The sequence below is a fragment of the Mobula hypostoma genome, chromosome 10 (assembly GCF_963921235.1).
Source record: "Mobula hypostoma chromosome 10, sMobHyp1.1, whole genome shotgun sequence".
In the NCBI taxonomy this organism is placed as follows: domain Eukaryota; kingdom Metazoa; phylum Chordata; class Chondrichthyes; order Myliobatiformes; family Myliobatidae; genus Mobula; species Mobula hypostoma.
The window spans coordinates 104986838-105007308 of NC_086106.1; the positions used below are offsets into that span (position 1 = coordinate 104986838).

General features: G+C 36.3%; 1 protein-coding gene across 3 annotated transcripts in view; it reads left to right on the plus strand.

The window, feature by feature from the left end:
• LOC134353086 (ubiquitin carboxyl-terminal hydrolase 12) overlaps positions 1-20471 on the plus strand; it is a 50487-nt gene that overhangs the window by 24340 nt on the left and 5676 nt on the right. The window contains exons 3-9 of one of the 3 annotated variants that reach the window (XM_063060974.1): positions 99-312; positions 965-1191; positions 2855-2931; positions 14919-15002; positions 15728-15925; positions 17137-17215; positions 17416-17513. In XM_063060974.1, the coding sequence (XP_062917044.1) occupies positions 99-312; positions 965-1191; positions 2855-2931; positions 14919-15002; positions 15728-15925; positions 17137-17215; positions 17416-17487 (951 nt within the window). In that variant the 3' untranslated portion in view covers positions 17488-17513. The remainder of the gene's footprint in view (positions 1-98; positions 313-964; positions 1192-2854; positions 2932-14918; positions 15003-15727; positions 15926-17136; positions 17216-17415; positions 17514-20471) is intronic. The other 2 variants (XM_063060972.1, XM_063060975.1) reach the window with 2 other exon arrangements.

The window sequence follows — 20471 nt, forward strand, 5'->3', positions numbered from 1 at the left end:
ATACAGCCTGAAAGAGACTTTAACTCATTAACAATGAAAGAGTTGGATATTATATGACACTTCTTATTGTGTATTTGTTTTTTTATATATCTTCTTAGTTCGGCAATACTTGCTATTGCAATTCTGTTTTACAAGCACTTTACTTCTGTCGGCCATTTCGGGAAAAGGTTCTGGCTTATAAGGTGCAGCCCAGGAAGAAAGAAAGTCTGCTTACATGCCTCTCTGACCTCTTCAATAGCATAGCAACACAGAAAAAGAAAGTTGGTGTAATACCACCAAAGAAATTTATATCAAGATTAAGAAAGGAAAATGGTAATGTAAACATTTCTGACTATTTAAGTTTGTAAAGCACCTAAACTTTTAACATTATTATTGTCTGGTTTAAAATTATACCCAGATTAAGTTGGAGTAAATGTGAGGGTACAGTGTACATTTTCAAATTTAGAATGGATAATGATCAGTAATTCATGTGAATTCTATTGCATTTAGATCAGTGTAGTGTCTTTTTGTATCTTGGACATAATTTGTTTCTTTACTTCAAAGTTACTTTTTTTTGAATAATGAGACTGCTGGAAAATACAATGTAACTTGTTTTTATTTTGTCTTGATGCCATAGTATTGATTAGTAAATAAAAAGGTGGGCGTAGAAGGTGGGATAAAGGACGGACGTTATTTTAAAGAAGCTTTAAATTGCTCATGAAAATACAACTAATTCTTCCTTTGCTGTAGTGTGTGTATACTCTATTAACAAGTGGTGCATCATTTGAATAAGTAACACAATAATGACTCTGACAGTGCACTTTGATTGGACATGAGAAAAGTACTGTTGGATTCACTTTTCCTACCTGAGGCTAAAAAGAAAATTCTGAGAACGTTATTAAGAAAATTAATGCTTTGTTAAATAACAGAGTAATTACAAAGGCATGTTTGTTCAGAGATATTAAGTTTTTTTTTGCATTTCTAGAGTTGTTTGATAATTATATGCAACAAGATGCGCATGAGTTCCTGAACTACCTTTTAAACACAATCGCTGATCTATTACAAGAGGAAAAGAAACAGGAGAAACAGAATGGTAAGATACAGAATGGTAACTTGGAAAGCGAGGAGAGTGATAAAATGGAACCAACCTGGGTACACGAAATATTTCAAGGAACACTAACAAATGAAACAAGGTGTCTTAACTGCGAAACGGTAAGTTTTAAAGTGATAGTGATATAATCTGCATGTTACTGCATCCTGGATTTATTAATTGTACTGAAGAAGGAGGGACTTTAATTCTGCAAATACGTGCTTTCCTCGGTGCCAGATGTGTCTCAGTTACACTGGGAATTTATATCTTTGCCAGTGTACTAATGACATGGAGGTCTGCAAAATATTGCTCCGTGTAGGAAGTTGCCACTCGATACATCCTGGAAGGTCATTTTAAAGTGGAATTCTATACTGCAACACCATCAAAGCAGTTATTTACATTAGAGGGTTATTTCTGGCAGTACTTCAACCACTAGAGACACTCTTTTTAAAAACACAATATAATTCACTGAGGCTATGTTCACAATGGAGAGCTATACTGAAAGACAGCATGATCTTACTAATCAGTTTCTCATTTAGAGTATAATTCAATGAATCACATTCTGATCATAAAAGGTAGCAATCAGACATTGGAGGATGCAAGCTCATGCGTTTGATGCGTATAATAAGAAGTGATTGAAAACAATATATGTGATGCAATAAATGATCACATTGTTTGGGAAATGTGCAAATCATTGCATTTATTTATGGAAATGATCAGAATGATGAATGAAGGTTGACAGTTAATGCTGGAGTCAGGGAGTATCTGTGAAGAGAACAAAAAGGTTACTGGCCATCTTCAGAACCATAAGATATCAGAGATGAATAACGTTTTTGTTTTACAGCTGCAGAGCCAGGGGAAAGAGATATATTTACCATGCATGTATATAAATTAATTTGCTACATGCTTAATCGAGTGCGGGGGATGGTTGTGATGATAAGTAAAACATATATGGGACAATAGAATAATTAAACATGTATCTTTCTATGATGTGTTATGAATATCTTGAATTTTGGGAAATAGAGTTTATAAAAGAAATTGGAAAAGTGGCTGTGCAGATTCCATGATCCATGGAGACACAAGACTACAGTTGCTGAAATCTGGAGCAATCAGTAAAAAGCCAGAGGAGAGTGATTCTATTTTATTCTCCTCACCTTCCCATGAGCTTCAAATCAAATTCTACGACTGATTCACATACTGGCTAATTTACAGTGGCCAGTTACCTACCAACATATGTGTCCTTGGGAAATGGGAGGGACCAGAACACTAGAGGAAATCCATGCTGCAAAGGGAGGTCTCCGGACAAACAGTACCGAATGTCAGAGTTGAACCAAGATACTGGGCTGCACCACTCTGCTGCCTCTCAGCTTGTACTGACAAGCTGAAACTCATTAAGTTCTATTTCCCATTCTCTTTCAACTCTCTAGGTTCATGACAAACTGCTCTACTTCCCTATGAGAAAACGACGTGTTTCTTCCCTGATTTGAATAATTAACTGTCTTAATACCACTATCATTTGCAGCTCACCCCTTCAAGTATGAGTTTCAATTAATCTTTGTGCACACTGCTGTCTAAGGTGACAAACGTTCCTTCCTAATCTTGGACACTGTGCTACTCCCAAGTATTACCTTTAACTTTTTAGCTGGTTGGGGAAGTTTGCTTTGTATATAATGCCTGTCTTGTTAATTTCTCTCATTCCCACATCACCCTCCAAAGGAAAATAAATTATGGGAGAGAATTACAATTAGCATACTCTTTTAAGTAGGTTGTTTGTTTTCTACACAGGTTAGTAGCAAAGATGAAGATTTTTTGGACCTTTCGGTTGATGTAGAACAAAACACATCAATAACTCATTGTTTAAGGTATGTTGGTGTGACAAAGTTTGATAAGGATATTATTAATTTGACTTCTGTACAAACTAAAAAGTGATATATGGAAGATATATTTACTGTTTTATTTTCTGTAATCCTAGAGTGATATTTAGTATTTTTTAACGCCAGTTTTTCAGAGTTGTACTTCTTTTGAGTTGAACTGTTTACAGTTTGAATAATTTGAGTATGAATGGTTTGTCAATGCAGCTGCTCCAAAGGAAGGTAAAATAATGACCATTAGTAGAGCATTGACAGTTCACATCAGAAACATCATAGTATCTTAAAGGATGGAATAAATTTGAAGAAAGTAGGAGAAAAGTTTAAATATTCAGCAACAAAAGCAATTTCAAATTTAAGTTACCATGAATGCAAAGGGAAATAATATATTCAAACATTAAAAAATTCAAAGGAAAGGAGCTACAAAAAGTAGAGAAAGATGATCGTTCTTGTCATACTAGCAATCAAAGTATTGCATTGTCATATCCTTATAGTTTTTATGAAAGAAGATAAAGAAACAGACACTTCACCATGTGGTCAAGTTAAAACTCCCGCTGATAGAGTTGGGATGTAGAGGGAGATAATGTTTGACACGTTAGCAATCTCAAAGGATAAAGCTCCAAATATGAATGGTGTGGAATCCCACAAGTAATGCATACTGAAGGAAACTGAATAGGCAATAACAAAGGCATCAAAAGAGGTGGGACCAAACTTGTGAACTATGCATCAATCATCTTTGTCAATGAAGGGAAAGATCCTGAAATCTACATTAAAAGGATTGTCAGGTATCTTGAGTTAGCATGAATCACAAAATATTGCCATTTGTTTTAAGTAGACAGAATTCTTTGAAGATACAACAGGAAAAATATTCAAGATCATGTCCCATCCTCAAATTTATAAAAGGCTTTTATGGTAATCTCATGACAAAGAGGTTGTGCGATCAAAATAAAAAATGAAGTAGGTACAAATTGACTAATATAAAGTGCAAAGTAAAGACAAAGGTTGTTTTTCAGAAGTTATTCCACAAGCATCTTTGCAGAGACCACTGTCTCTGACTTGGAAATGGCATATGATTTGTAACTGGAGAAGAATACAACTGAACATAAAGAAAATACAAACCAGCATTTGGTAACAACTAATAGCTAAATTTGAGGTGACACATTTTGCTATAAAAATAGATATGTAATCTCTATTTTAAAGTCTCACAGCTAGGGACAGGGTAGTTTTAGAAGCCACATCACACGTTTAAAGAGCAATATAAAATGTGGATAAAGTGCTAAGATATATCTCTGTAGTTAAAAGTATTCACTTCATGTTTAATCAGTGGAGGATTCTATTTATTTAGCAATACAGTGCGGAGTTGGCCCTTCCAGCCCTTTGAGCCACGCCTCCCCAGCAACCCCCCAACAAACCCGATTTAACCCTAACCTAACCCCAGGACAATTTACAATGACCAGTTAACTTACCCAGTACATTTTTGGACTGTGGGAGCAAAATGGAGGAGCCAGAGAAAACCCACACATTCCTTGGGGAGGATATACAAAGACTCGTTGCAGAACGGCGCTGGAATCGAACTCCGAGCTCATGAGCTGCAGTAGCATCATGCTAACCGCTACGCTACCGTGGCACCCACCGAACTATGCTCAAGCTGGTCCTAAGTGTGAGGCAGTTCTGATTTTAATAATCTAAGAAAGATATCAATGCATTGTAGAAAATGAAAATAAAATTTCTAAGAATGATTGAAAGAACTGAAAGTTTGCTATCAGAAATGATTGAACTGTTCAGATCTTTTGTGTAGCAGTATACAAAATTATTTGCAAGTTCCACTTGTGCAAACATTATAAACTAAGAGTCAAACAAATAATATAACCAGTTCTGTGAGAAATTTCTTAACTCACTGATTTTAATGTGAATCTCATTATTACAGGAAGTGCTGAAAGCAATGGTTTAGATACTTTCAAAAGAAAGAGGTTGAAGTAGTTGGAATGGGTGGAGTCTGGCACAGAGTATAAACACAACAGACAATTTTTGTCAAATGCTTCTTTTGAGTGTGTATTGTATAATTTTTTGCAAGAATGATCTGAGTTTATCTTTTCCCTCCTTTGCTGTAGTTCTCTGTTTTTTCACCCCATATAAAGTTAACAAATTTTTGTTAATTTAGTAACAATTCTGCTTAGAACACATTCTGAGTTCTAGCAAACTTCATATTCCCTGTTGAATAAAAAAGTATTGGTATATTATTTGGTGATGGTGTTCTCTCTATTTCATTGCTCTCAGGACTTACAAAAAATTGCTAAAGAAATATTTGTGTTGTGATATTCAGATATGCTTATATTTGAGATATATAAGTTTTGTGATTAAAGTTATAAAGGTTTTTAATCACTGATGATCTAAAGCTGAACAATGGGAAAAATGATAGGAAAATAGAAAATATTAGTATATGCAGAAAATCCAACTCATGAATTTTACACCAGTTAAACTTTTAACATGTTATTTATATCACTTGTTCACCTATTTTGAGGAATGTAACATGCCTTTCTGTGTGTCTGCTTGTGAAAAAACTAATGTGATACAATTTTAGCCTCCATGCTCCTCAAACCTTTTCCAACAATTCTTGATCCAGCCCTCTTATAAAATAAATATTCCTTGACCCCAATTTCATTGTCTTTTCTGGGAATCCACATATCCTGTATGCTGTTGAAGAGAAAAAAAATCCTCTTGAATTCCAACTTGAAGTTTATGATCTTTAGACCTTTCAAGAAGGAACTTGTGTATGTACCTATTTATTTTTAATCCTTGGTAATGCTTTTGCTAGCAGTTTGTTAATAACCTTGCTTGAAAATAACTTTAATTTGGTTATATTCACTTTTTGTTCTATTCATTCAAGAGATGTGAGGATAACTGGAAAGGGTGGCATTTATTGTCCTTCCCAAAAAGCCTGAGAAGGTGCTGATGAGCTGCCACCTTGAACTGCTGCAGGTAATGTTGTGAAGGTTCTCGCACAACCATGTTAGGTAGGATATTTCAGGATATGCTCCATAGGCTATCCTGGATAGGAGTTGTTGCTCAGACTTGCTACATTGCACATCGGACTTCCTTTTTCCAGATGGGAAAGACCAGAGGAGCTGATGTTCCACATCTGAGAGTATACTACCCAGAGGAACTCAGGCTGTGATGCCCTATAATGACCTCCACCTTCATGCCAGGTGGTTCAATGTTGCCTAGACTTTTGGACTGTTTATAAATGGCTCCAATATTTAGAGATGCTTTAGATTATTTAATAATAAAAATAATTACAATAGTATGATTAATTTAATTCAGATCTCCTTACAACACAAACAAGTAATTAAAAGCAAAAAAGGACTCATGTTATTTATCTTTTTCTACATGGTTCAGATATATGGTGTCATTAAATGGCCTAACATGTTCAAAGTTCAAAGCAAATTTATTATCAAAGTACCTAACAGTATGTGTCACCATATACATTTTCTTGTGGGCAAATGCAAGAAACACAATATAATCAATGAAAGACCATATCCAAAAGTACAGACAACACTCACCGTGCAAAAAAAACACAATCTGTGCAAATACAAAAAGAAAGAGAAGGAAAAAAAGTAATAATAAAAAATAAATAAGCATTAAATATAAAAAAAAATCAAAAAATATTAAATATGAAGAGTCGTTGAAGGTGAGTCCCTTGATTGTGAGAACGGTTCAGTGATGGGGAAACTGAAGTTGAGTGAAGTTATTCCTTTTGGTTCAAGAGTGTGATGGTTGAGGGATAATAACTGTTTCTGAATCTGGTAGTGCGGGTCCTGAGGCTTCTGTACCTTCTTCCTGATGGGGTAGCGAGAATAGAGCATAACGTTGATGATGGAGGTCTTTGATGTGGATACTGCTTTCCTGCAACAGCGCTCTGTTTAGCTGTGCTCAGTGGTGAGGAGGGCTTTATCCATGATGGACCGGGTCCTGCCCACTATTTTTTGCAGGCTTTTTTAGATGAGGGCATACCAGGCCGAGATGCAACCACTGAATATACTCTCCACCACACCCATAGAGAAGTTTGTCATAATATTAAATGATGTGCTGAATCTTCACAAACTTCAAAGTAGAGGTGCTGACATGCTTTCTTCGTAATGGCACTTACCCTAAATGTGAGTAGCGAGAAGTCAGACATGCTGACCAACATGGGCTCCTTTGTTTGCCACAGGATGCCGAAGTATGCTAAGTCCTAAGCAGATGAGTTAACATAATGCAGTCCATTGAAGAACTTGCAATATACAGTATATCCAACTAGACGTGGAAAATAATTTGTGGATAGTGAATCTCCCATCTACCTGTCATCCTTGTCCTCTTAAAGTGATAGGGATTGCACATTTGTCAAGCACTACTGAAGGGATCCTAATGAGTTAGTTGATTATTTGTTTCTTTTACTGAGATACATTGTGAAATCAGTACTTCGAGCCGTACTGCCCAGCAATGCCTGATTTAACCATAGCCAGACAGGACAATTTACAATGACCAATTAACCTACTAACTGGTATGTCTTTGAACTATGTGAGGAAGCCAGAGCATCCAGTGATATCCCACACATTCTATGGGGGAGGACTTACAGACTCCTTATAGATGATGTCAGAATTGAACTCCAAACTCCAATACTCCAAACTGTAATAATGTTGCACTAACTGCATCTGCTACACTGTGGCGCCCTTGTAGGAGTTTCTGTATTACATTTTGCATTTGATGAAGCAAGTACCTAAGACGGGCTGTGTGCCCAAAAAGTAGCCGCTTCAAGCAAATTCTTCTTTGAGTTTCATTGAGATCCATGTCCAGGCAAATGGAAAATATTCTGTTGGATATAGGATGTAGATAGTTACAAAATATAGGGCAGTGCAGGTGATGTTTGTTTATGTTTTTGGTCATTGCTGCCAAACCCATCCAATTTTATTTACCCTAGGATGTTAATGCCATTGATTAGCAAAGAATGATGGTTGGACATTGATCGTTGTATGGCAGGTACAGCTGCAAGAAAAAGGTAGTGAACCCTTTGCAATTACCTGCTTTGCTGCATTAATTACTCATAAAATGTGTTCTGATCTTCATCTAAGTCACAATAATAGACAAGCACAATCTGCCTAAAGCGATAATATACAAGCAAATGTATTACTTCTCGTCAATACTGAGTACACCATGTAAACGATCAGTCTAGATTCAAAAAAGTACGTGAACTTCTGGGGTAATGCCTTCTACAAAAGCTATTTGGAGTTAGGTGTTGCAATCAATTAGATGAGATTGGAGGTGTGGGTTGTAGAGGTGCCCTGCTCTATAAAAAAGGCACACAAAGTCAGGTTACTGACAGAGCCTACTCTTCTCAAGAAAGATCTGTTTATGTGCACCATGCCTTGATCAAAACAAACTTTCAGAGGACCTTAGAAGAGAATTGTAGAGATGCATGAAGCTGGAAAAGGCTGTAAAAGCATTTCTAAAGACCTGAATGTTCATCAATCCAGTAAGATAATTTGTCTACAAATAGAGGAAATTCAGTACTCTCCCTAGGATTGGGTGTCCTGCAAAGATCACACCAAGAGCACAACATGCAGTGCTGAAGGAGGTGAAAAGAACCCATGGATAACAGCAAGAAAACTGCAGTGATCTCTAGAACTTGCTAAAATCTCTTCATGTGTCCACTATAAGAAAAACACTGAGCAAGAATGGTGTGCATGGAAGGACACCATGAGGAGACCACTGCTCTCTTAAAAAAAAAACATTACTGCACATCTCAAGTTTGCAAAAGATCACCTGGATGTTCCACAACGTGTCTGGAACAATGTTCTGTGGACAGATGAGTCAAAAGTTAACCTTTATGGCAGAAGAGCACTTCTCACTATGCTTGGAGGAAAATGGGCACTGCACACCAACACCAAAACCTCATCCCAACTGTGAAGCATGGTGGAAGGAGCATCATGCTTTGGGGTTGCTTTGTTGCTTCAGGGCCTGAACAGCTTGCAATTGTTGATGGAACAATGAATTCAAAATTGTAGCAAGGCATTTTGCAGGATGAATGTCAGGTAGCAGTTCGTCAGCTGAGGCTTAATAGAAGATGATGCAACAAAACCATGATCCAAAAGACAAGAGTAAATCAACAACAGAATGGTTTTAAAAAGAAGAATATTCGTGTTTTGGAATGACCATGTCAGAGTCCAGACCTTAACCCAATTGAGATGCTTTAGCATGACCTGAAATAGTTTTATATGGAGGAATGGTCTAAAATTCCTCCTCACTGTTATGTAAATCTGATCAACAGTTACAGGACTTGTTTGGTGGAAGTTATTGTTGCTAAAGGAGATTTTACCAGTTATTAAATGCAAGAGTTCATATACTTTTTCCATCCTGGATCGTGAATAATTAAACAATGTGTTCAATAATGACATGAAAAGAGCAATTGCTTGTGTGTTATTAGTTTTGGCAGATTATATTTGTCTATTATTGTGATTTACACATGAAGATTAGGCCACGCTTTGTGAGTAATTAATGCAGAAAACCAGGTTATTGCAAAGAGTTGACAAACTTTTTCTTGCCATTTCTTACCAGTTCAAGTCCTAATGCAGTCTAAATGTTGCTGCATTCAAGTCTGCTTCATTACCTGAGGAGGTATGAATAAAGTTGAATCGTCTGTAATCATCAGCAAACACTTTTTGATTGAGAGGGGGTCCTTAACAAAACAGCTAGAGGTAGGCCAAGAACACTGTCCTGAAAAACTCAAACTGTATTGTCATAAGATTATCTCCAACAAATGCAGATTGTCATGCTTAGATTGTTGGCAAGTAACTGTTGATTGATAGCTTTTCCTATCCTATGACATCTTCATTCACTTTGATGATTAAGAGTAGCTCGCGAGGGAGTAAGTAATCAGGTTGCATTTCTGCTGCTTTTTGTGAACATTGGCATTTAGCAATAAAGTGAAAACAGTGTTATTAGCAATAGTTTACAGCTTTGCTAGCAATATGACTGGTTCTGAGGCACCAATCTTCAGCACCGTGCTGGGATGTCATAGAGTCTGGAGTGTTTTGTTATAGACTGTACCAAGTTTTTGAGATTTCGTAGAGTAATTGGGATTGTCCGCTATAATGATGAGAACATGAGAGGAGATGAGGTGGACAGACCACTTCTAGCTGAAGCTTTATCTTCTCTGTTTGCTTGTTCTGTATCATTATTGTGGGTGGGATATTTCTGGAGCATCCTTACCCCGGGAATGGTGGACACCACCATTTATGATTGGATGTAGTGGAATTGCAAAGCTTTAATCTGATACATCACTTGTCAGATGATTTAATTGTTTTTTCTGGACTGTTTTGTGTCAACCTGCTTTGTAGCTTCAATAGGATGGTGCCTTACTTTTAATTTGCTCTTTTTTTACATTTACAATTGAGCTAGAGTTGGCCTTGATCCACCAACTAAAGGAGGATGATATTGGTAATTAGCAGAATGGTTATTTGCCAATGTTTGACCTGCTGTCATGAGCCTTATAGGTTTCAGGAATCAGTGTTGAAGATTTCAGGTCCAGTCCATTGCCTCTGGTGGTTGCTGCCCTTTTTTCTCCTGCCTGGGGACATACGGACAGCTGACAATGGAGGATTCTGAGACGTTGGCTGAAAGTCACAATATTATGATTTCAGTAAGCAATATGCTGAGGGATCTCAATGAATCGATCAGTATCTCTGCAGCAGACCTGATACAAGGTTTCAACTCAAAACATTGACAAATTCTCTGCTCCGCCCCCCCCCAAACACCTCTCAAAGGTAGTGCTTGGCCCACTGAGTTGCTCTAGCAAATTGTTGCTCTAGATTGCGTCATCTGCAGTTTTTTGTAGCCTCAATATTATGAGTGTGACTACCACAGAAACCAGCAGCCTGATTTTGGCATATATCTATTTGTTGCTTTGAGTTGACTGGAGGGGTTAATTAGAATGGTTGGCAGATTGGATGTACGTAGGATATTATTTTTTAAATTAATACACAACAAACACCCCACAATATGAATTGAGGCCATGGATATCAGATGTATATCAATTAAATAATGGCCTTCCTTGAGCCAAGATAAAGTTCTGGTTACTGTTCAGGTTATCCTCATTTTCTCTAATTAATTTCATTTTCAGTTATTTTAAACTGAAAAACATTAACTATTGGGAGTAATGTTTAGACAATGGATAATATCCATATTTTGTGAAGATTTTTCAAAAATAAAGAACTGTTTTGCTGACTTCCAGTTAGCCATCCTGATCACTATGTTCATAAGGAGGAGTATAATTTGGAGTTCAAGTTGAAAGTAATATTTATGGGTTGATATTGTGCAGTTTTATTAGGTGGTTGGAAGAAGTTAAGAAGCTCCATTTTATCGGTTCTTTCCAGGTCTTTTTGAGTTGTAGGTCAGTTTATAAATTCCATCAACAATCTTGGGCAACTTCTTATATTTCCTTTCTGTTGCTTGCTGTACAGTTTGGTTCTACAGAGATAGTCTCTGCTGCTACCTCCTGGATTGTGTTGCTGACCAGCCTCATGGCACATGTTTCATTGTCAGATTGATTTGCCATTCTTGTGTCAAACCTGCTTTTCTCATCCTCCTATCGACTTCCATTTGGCTTTTTTTTGACAACCTAAGCTCTGTCTTTAATACTTGGACTGAAAGTATATTTTCTAAGTTTTGTTTTCTAAAATCTGGGCAAAGAATTTTGTCTATGATATCACCTTGATATTTTTATGTTTCCTAATGATTTTAGATCATTTATGTTAGATTTTTATTTAAGGTCTATCTAGTGTGTTAGGCAGGATTGATTAGATACTAGTCAAACCAAAATGTTCAAACTTGACTGGTTTACCTGAGTTGGTAATTTTTAGTGCTACAATTGGCCTAAACAAACAAGGTGTATGAGGATTTCAGTGGATCAGGCAACAGCAGTAAAGCGAATTAGATAGACAACATTTCAATATGTGACCCTTCATCTAGACAGTCCACTTCCCTCCATAGATGCTGCTAGACCTGCTAAATTCTTCCAGTATTTTGTTTATGCTTAATATTCCATCGTTTGGATTCTATCTCAAAGCAGTTTTTGTAAACATTGGGCTTTATCAGTTGCTGACTAATGAATCAAGCTTTTGTTTAAGAAAATTGTATGAAGATGAGATTAGATTCATGTAATGTTTACGTTAAATCTTTTGTGAGGAATAATAGTTTGTCCGATATACTGGATAAGTGTTAATACTCTCAACTTCCTTTGAATATGTAGTAAAATTTGCCGAGATCAGTAGATACATGTGCCATGTTTGTTAATAACCTCATTTAATAAATGGGGTGCTTTGATTTGACTGCTGCAGTTGTTGCCAGAATAAACAAATGAATTTTGAACTTAAAATGAAACTTAGTTTGGAAAGAGAAAGAGCTGCTGGATTGAGGTTGTGCTGTTTAACAACAGATCATTAACTATTAACACTGTAATATGTGGACAGGACCTAAACAAAATAAAATTACAATTTTCACAGCAAATAATAGCACAAAATTCAAGGAAGACTTGGCATTTTAAATATGTTTCTGTTATGTGGCTATATATTGGTTTTGAAATAAATTACAGTAGAAAGTTTTTAAGACTTTGTAGCTTTTATCCCAAATCAGTGTCTGTTTTTCAAGAAGGAAAAGGTGTGGTTAGTTCTAAAGCTATTTAAGGTCAAGTTTTCACATGGAGAGAAGTAATTAATCAATTTCAAACTTTCTTTGAAGAAAAGTGAAGTATTTTTAGAAAATATTGCATTGCATGTTGAGATCAGTTCAGTAAATTTTGAAGTACCATTTCTATTTTGGTAAGTGAGTGTAATCACATGAATGTTGGAAGGGTGGGTGAGTGGTACTTGTTGGCTAATTAAATCCTGCCTTTTCCACATAATATACAATTGACTTTATCATGGAGCTAAGCTCAACCAGCAGTTAACTTTTACTCAACCTATGGGAAGGTCCAGCTGAAACTCGAAAACTGCCATTACAGTCATGGGAGGCTTACCTACTAAAGCAATTTTTGGTATGTGCTCATCTGTGGAAAAATGACTCTAGTTACCATAAGACCCATGTTCATTAACTTTGTTTCTTGATAAGAAGTGAACCTGAAGAAACATAATTGTATCAAAAATATTTCCAACGTTTTAATTTTTCGAAGTAAATGCTACTTTATTTAATTTTGCTTTAGGAAACAGGACATTTTCTGTGTTTTTCCACTGCTGGGTGCATACCTGTGATAGCAACATCAGGTAAGCTTTTTATTACTGAGATGATGGCAATTCAGTTTCAGTTAAACTGAAGTTCCCCAGTGGTTTGCCATTCATTGAGTAGTCTCTAAATAATACAGCAGTGAAAACTTTAGAAGTCTTGGATGTGTCATGTTCTGAAGAAGAATGTCTGCAAGGTTATTTCTGTATTTTTATTCTTTTCCTTCTCATCTCATGAAAATAACTTGCAAATGAAAATCATATGGGGTTTTTTGTAAAGGGTGGGAATTGAAGGAATAAACTTTGTATTTCAGCGCTATCATAATGTATTATTTTATCACAGTGAGTATTCATTTGAATAAGTGAACAGTTGAGTGTGGGAGCATATTATTATTGGTTTTCCTCCATTAATATAGGGATGGCACGGTGGTATAGGTCCAGTAACTAGGATTGGAATCTCTTCTCTAGTGATATACACATAGAGTTTGTACATTCTCCACCTGATTGTGGAAGTTTCCTCGCCATGTACCAAATACTGTACACAAAAAAATTTTAAAAAGGAAGATGCTGGTATTCTGGAAAAAAAAACAAAATGCTGGAAATATTTGGCAAATCCAGCAGCATCTGTAGAAAGAAAGAGCAACACACACAAAACAGTGGAGGAACTCAGCAGGGAAGAAATGTTTTAGGTTGAATACCTCTCTTGCAAGTTAAGTTTGGCTGAAGATAGGTATTAATTAAGTCTCAACCTCCCAGAATGCTAACTCATTGTAATGTCTCTTTTCTAAAAGTAGTTCCAACTGAGGTCACAAGATAGTTTTACTATACCTTAACTCTTATCCTTCATTTTTTGTCTATCTTGATTCACTTTCTCTTTGGAACTGAATGAGAGTTTTCAACTTATTGATAATTTTTACCGTAAGACGATCAGTATCCTCTTCTTTTCTCTTCAACAACTTACTTTTCTGAAAAGACAAAATGCACCCACAACTTTAATATTGATCCTAAATGTGTAAAGGCTCTTTGAGCATTCCCTGTCACTGCAATCAAGAAATGTCTGGAGTCTGATGGGGAATTTTACTCTGGTTTTGGGTATCATCTCTGTTTTGTCAATCCTAATGTAACAACGTTAATCTTTCCTTTAAAATTAAAACATGTTATCCTATATGGTCTTACTATTTCAATGTCCCTTTCTTGTGCTGAAGTAAACATTCTTGGCATTCAATTCTACTCAACTCCTGTAGGAACTATGAACTCTGAAACTAACATCTCAGTTTTTCCAGCCTGTATTATATCATCCAGGTACTGCAGTGTTATTTACTGCAACAGCTTATCTGTTTTTAACTGGAGTGTGAGGTATAAAGAGCTTTATCTGAAATAGTTTTTTTTTTGAAGACCAGGGAATGGAGCAATTAAAAGATGATGTTTTTTTAAGAGCAAGACATTTTATTTGGAAGTACATGTGTACATCGGACAATATCCTGGATTGTGGTGTCTCACTTATTCAGATAATCCTAACAACTCTTGCAGTATGTGGGCTTCAGTTAGATCCTTGAGAAATTAATTTTAGTAAATTTTATGACTGACTTGTGGAGCACCTACAGCAGCAGTTATACTTAGGGACTCGACTTCAAGGTGATACTATCATATACAAAGCATATTATACAATTTTCAAAATATTTTGATAAATCCTGATGTTCATTTGTTAATCTTTGATCATCTTTTCTTTAGAGGATTCAGTAATACCGAGACATTGTGCAGTGAATATAAGTACTATTGTGAGCAGTGCCGTAGTAAACAAGAAGCACAGAAGAGGTGAGCGCTTGTATCTTATAAAACCAAAATATGTATGGTTTGATTTATCAAATTTAAGCCTGCTTGCAAAATCTCATTATATTGCTTATGCCTTGGATTGTTTCTTAATTTACTTGTACTGTCTCCCTGCACTGTGTCCTAACTTGATTACAACATAATATGAAAGTGACCTTGGTTAATTGTAATTTTTCTTAAATTTATTAATTTACACAATGTGGGCATCACCAGCTAAGCCAGCATTTATTGCCCATCCCTAGTTATCCTTGAGAAGGTGGTGATGAGTTGCCTTCTTGAACAAGTCCCTGAGGTGTCAGTACACCGACAGTGCTGTTAGGGAGGGAATTCCATGATTTTGACCCAGCGACAATGAAGAAACGACGATTTGTTTCCAACTCAGGATGGAGAGGGATTTCCAAGTGGTGGTGTTCCCAGGTATCTGCTGTTCTCATCCTTCCGGATGGTAGTAGTCGTGGGACTGGAAGGTGCTGCCTTAGGAGCTTTGGTGTGTTGTTACAGTACATTTTGTAGGTAGTACACATTGCTGCAACTGTTCGTCGATGGTGAATTGTAATAGAGAACTTTAAAATGTATGTTACTATTTTTTCAGATTTATGACCGTTATAAATTGTGAATTTCCAAAATAATAGTGCTTCATATTTGTCTGCAAGTTGAAATGGGTGCAAACTGTTAAAGTAAAACATTATTCTCCACTCTTCCTTTTGCAGAATGAGGGTGAAGAAACTACCAATGATACTTGCTTTGCATTTGAAGCGTTTCAAATATATGGATCAACTCCATCGATACACTAAACTCTCTTACAGGGTAGTCTTTCCCCTGGAGTTGAGACTCTTTAACACATCGGGGGATGCCACCAATCCAGATCGAATGTATGATCTTGTAGCTGTAGTTGTTCACTGTGGGAGGTAACTTGAAAGCTCTATATTCTGAAAAATTTCTTAGACAACTCCTGCTATTTAACTGATACATGAAAATATTTTTGAAGTTAAATGTATTTAATGCAATTAAGTAGTCCATATTTGAGTGTAGAATAATATAAGAAACATAATGGAGTAATTTTGATCATTCAGATTTACTTTAATCAATCAGTACATTTATATATTTAAATTTTGATGTATTGAATTCTTGTAACAAAATTCCAAACATATGATGAACAGTGAGTTTTTATGTTGCTTATTGACCCAATTGGTTTATAGAAGCCTTGAAAAGAAAATCTTTCCACTGTATCTGTCCTTATGTGTACATGCTTCAAGATCAAGCTGGAAGTGGTTGACTTCTAAACTGCCTTCAGAAATTGCCTAAGTATTCTGTTCAAGGACAATAAATACCATCCTTGCTAGCAATGCTGACATCATTGATTGAATAAAAAATAATGCAGATATAATAACTTATTATTATATATTGTAGTCATCCCTCCTGGATGCTGCAGTAAAGAAATTAGACATTATATTGATGGACCCAAACAAACGTGGTAATTTACCAGTTACTCAAATAAGAAAAATCCACACATTCTTTAGATAGTTGAAATGTAAACATGAACTCCGAGGTAGTTCATCTCTTTCTCCAAAGTGTGAAAAGTTGACCAAACAGTGTTTAATCACATTCCTTTATCACTTACCTGATCCCTCTGTTTCAGACCTCTCCATATTCTTATGCTAAAACCTTTAGTTCTAACTGTAGAAAAGCCTTTGTAATACTGGTGATTTGCACATTATAGGCTACATCACATTTTGATGTAGGGAGATCGTGAAACTTGCCTCCTGCATTCCTACAAATTAATATATTTCTCAATATTGTAGACTTCAAAGTGCAGCTGATCAACTTTGAGAATTTAACTAATTGCAGTTAATCAGCATAGTTAAACTGGAGAAGGCTCAGATTTACTCGTTCTTGAATGTAGGTACTTGTATTGCACTTGAATCATGACTTATCACCAATTGTAGCACTTTGTAATACAGTATTGTAGCACTTTGTAATACAGTATGCCTTGTTAGGTCATTGGATAACATAAAAGTTACAAATGTATATCCTTTGTGATTTAAAACAAATCATTCTGTGATTTATTTTAAAGAGAAATATATAAAAGCTAACAGTACTTTTATCCTTTTTCTCATAGTGGGCCAAATCGTGGACATTATATCACCATTGTAAAGAGCCATGGGTTTTGGTTGCTCTTTGATGATGATATTGTGGAGGTAATTTTTTCTGATTATGATCTTTAACTCTGTGTTAAATTACTTTTCAAGAAACAATCTCATTGAAACCGACCAGATACTGAATGTCCTGAATGGATTGGATGTAGAGAGGATGCTTACTTAAGTAGCCTAGGATCTGAGGGCACAGCCTCAGAAAAAAGTGACATTGTTTTAAAACTAAGATGAAGAATGTTTTTCAGGCAGAGGGTGGCAATTCTTTTGAATTCGTTGCCACAGAAGACTGTGGAGGACATGTCATTGGCTATATTTAAGACAAAGGTTGACAGGTTCTTGATTGGTAAGTTAGTTATGGGTTAAATGGAGAGGGTAGGATAATGAGAATGGAAAAAAAATCATCCATGATTGAATAGCGGAGCAGAATCAATGGGTTAAATGGCCTAATTCTGCTCTGTATCATATGGTCTTCAATGTAATTCATTTTGTTCTTGGAATATTGTATGGAAAACTCTGAAAATAGTGAAGAAATGGTGAATGATCCACAGATGCAAAAGGTATCCAGTTGTAAAATAGTTGCCACCAATTTTGTGGTTTTAAAAATGGTCCCAATTGTACTTTAAAGGAAATAAGTACATGCCATTACCATCAACCTCTACAGAGGGAAAGCATGTATGTGCCTACTTAACAGAAGTTAGGCAAATATTTTCAGAAGTTAAATACAGCTCGAGTACCAATTACACTAAATGCTTTTTGGAAGTGTTGTGGATTTCGGATTTTTTTTGATTTTGGAATATATAATGAGCTAGCTTGGGATCATTATCATTTCTGACTGAATTTATGTGCAACTGGTAAATGGCCTTTGTCTTAAACTTGTTTATGTACTTAACAGTAAAAACTATTACATAGCATTAATACAATGAAAATATAATGTGTGCGGGGTAACAAAAGCAGCAGAACAGCATCAAGAGAATATCTGAATCAGCTGTTGAACAACAACAGACAACAGCAGGCTTCCTGTCTCTACCTATGATGCCGTGTTTGATTACAAAGTTACAGTACACTGTATTCGTATTTTACTCTTTTTGAGGCTTTATGCAATATATAAAAAACAATCAGCATTGTAAACTTGTTCTGGTGTTCAGCAACAATATTTGCAAAACTCATCAATGAATTCCTCTGCTGCTTCATGATCAGCAGACGCTTCAAAAATTTCAAACAAGAGAAAATCTGCAGATGCTGGAAATCCAAGCAACACACACACAATGCTAGAGGAACTCAGCAGGCCAGGAAAAGAGTACAGTCGATTTTTCAGGCCAAGACTCTTCATCACTGGAGAAAAAGAGATGAGTCAGAGTTAGAAGGTGGGGGGAAGGGAGGAAGAAGCACAAAGTGATAGATGAAACTGGGAGGAGGGAGGGGTGAAGTAAAGAGCTGGGAAGTTGATTGATGAAAGAGGTACAGAGCTGGAGAAGGGGGAATCTGATAGGAGAGGACAGAAGGCCATGGAAGAAAGAAAAGGGGGAGGGTGGTAATGGACAGGTAAGGAGATAAGGTGAGAGAGGGAATGATGGGGGGGGGCATACTGGATGTTCAAGAAATCGATGTTCATGCCATCAGGTTGAAGGCTACCCAGACAGAATATAAGGAGTTGCTCCTCTAACTTGAGTGGGGCCTCACAACAGTACAGGAGGCCATGGACTGACCTGTCGGAATGGAGATGGGATGTGGAATTGAAATGGATGGCCACTGGGAGATCCTGCTTTTTCTGGCAGACAGAGCGCAGGTGCTCGACAAAGTGGTCTTCCAATCTATGTCGTGTCTCACTGACATACAGGAGGCCACACTGGGAGTGCCAGATACAGTTCATAACCCCAACAGACTCACAGGTGAAGTATCACCTCACTTGGATTACTGTTTGGGGCCCTGAATGAAAATTTAATGCCTTACCTTTTCTTAAATTTCTGCAACCAACCTGCTGAATATTCACAATTACCTTCAATTTTCAGTTTGTCGTGATAGATCTTTGCTTTTTCATGATCAGCATACTGTTAAGTAGCATATGTTCACTCTGCTGTTGAATCCACTCTTTCAATACACGATCAAAATCTCATTTTTCACTTTATGCAGTGTTTTTCTATTTCTCATTAACTTCTGTCCATTAGTCCAAAGTTCAATGTAAATTGTTTGGTGCACAGAGACCCACGCATTGTTGGGAACCTTTGAAGCTCCTTGTGGAATTTTCCATTCGTGACGTCATGTCAGCGCTCAAAAAAATTTCAGATTTTGGATTTTCAGATAAGGGGTACGCAACCTGTACTCTAAATATTAGCACTAGGATATTTCCTTTACAAGGAAAGACTGGAAAATTTAGGATTACTTTCCTCAGGTAAGAGGTAATCAAGGTGATAAGAAGCTTTAATAGAAAAATACATTCTGACTTAAAGAAGTACTCAAATTTGATTCTTATAAATAATTTTATAAGAGAATTGACTGGAACATTATATGCATGATGCAAAGGATATAATTCAAAAGCAGCACAGATGTAATCTGGTAAGTGGTACAGAGCTGTAAATTTGTGATTCCATAAAAAAAAATCCCCATCAATCATATCTGATTTTTGACTAAATGAAATTTTTGGGCATATAGAAGTCACACGACTACTAGTGCCAAGTGTACCAAAAAAGTGTGTATTTTATGTCATTACTGAAATTAATTTTAATACACTTGAATTCATAAAAACGGTGCTATTTACCAATGCTACTTTATCAGTATTTATTATTGACATCCAGCATGGAGTATACCCTCCAGTCCTTTGAGCCAAGCCATCCAGTAATCCCCCAGTTTAACCTCTGCCTAATCACAGGACAGTTTATAATGACCAATTAACCTACCAACTGGTACGTCTTTGGACTGTGGGAGGAAACCGGAGCACCCAGAGAAAACCCGCGTGGTTGTGGGGAAAATGTACAAGCTCCTTGCGGGCAGTGGCAGGGATACTTAACAGTGGAGTATTTAACACTCCAGTTCTAAGGCTGAACCTCTGTGTGTTAAAATTCCCAGAAACCAAAATGTGATGTAAGAGAAAACTCAAAATATATAGGCTTACTACTGATTTTGACCAAATTTCCCTCGGGATTAATAAAGTATATCTATCTATCTATCTGTCTATTTTCTGTGATATTATTTTATTAACTCATTATGTTTTGATAGCCATTTAGAAAAAGAAATGACTATTTCTTTCTCTGCATGTTTCTACATTTCTTTTTCTATATTTACAGATCAGAAACTTTCTAAATAC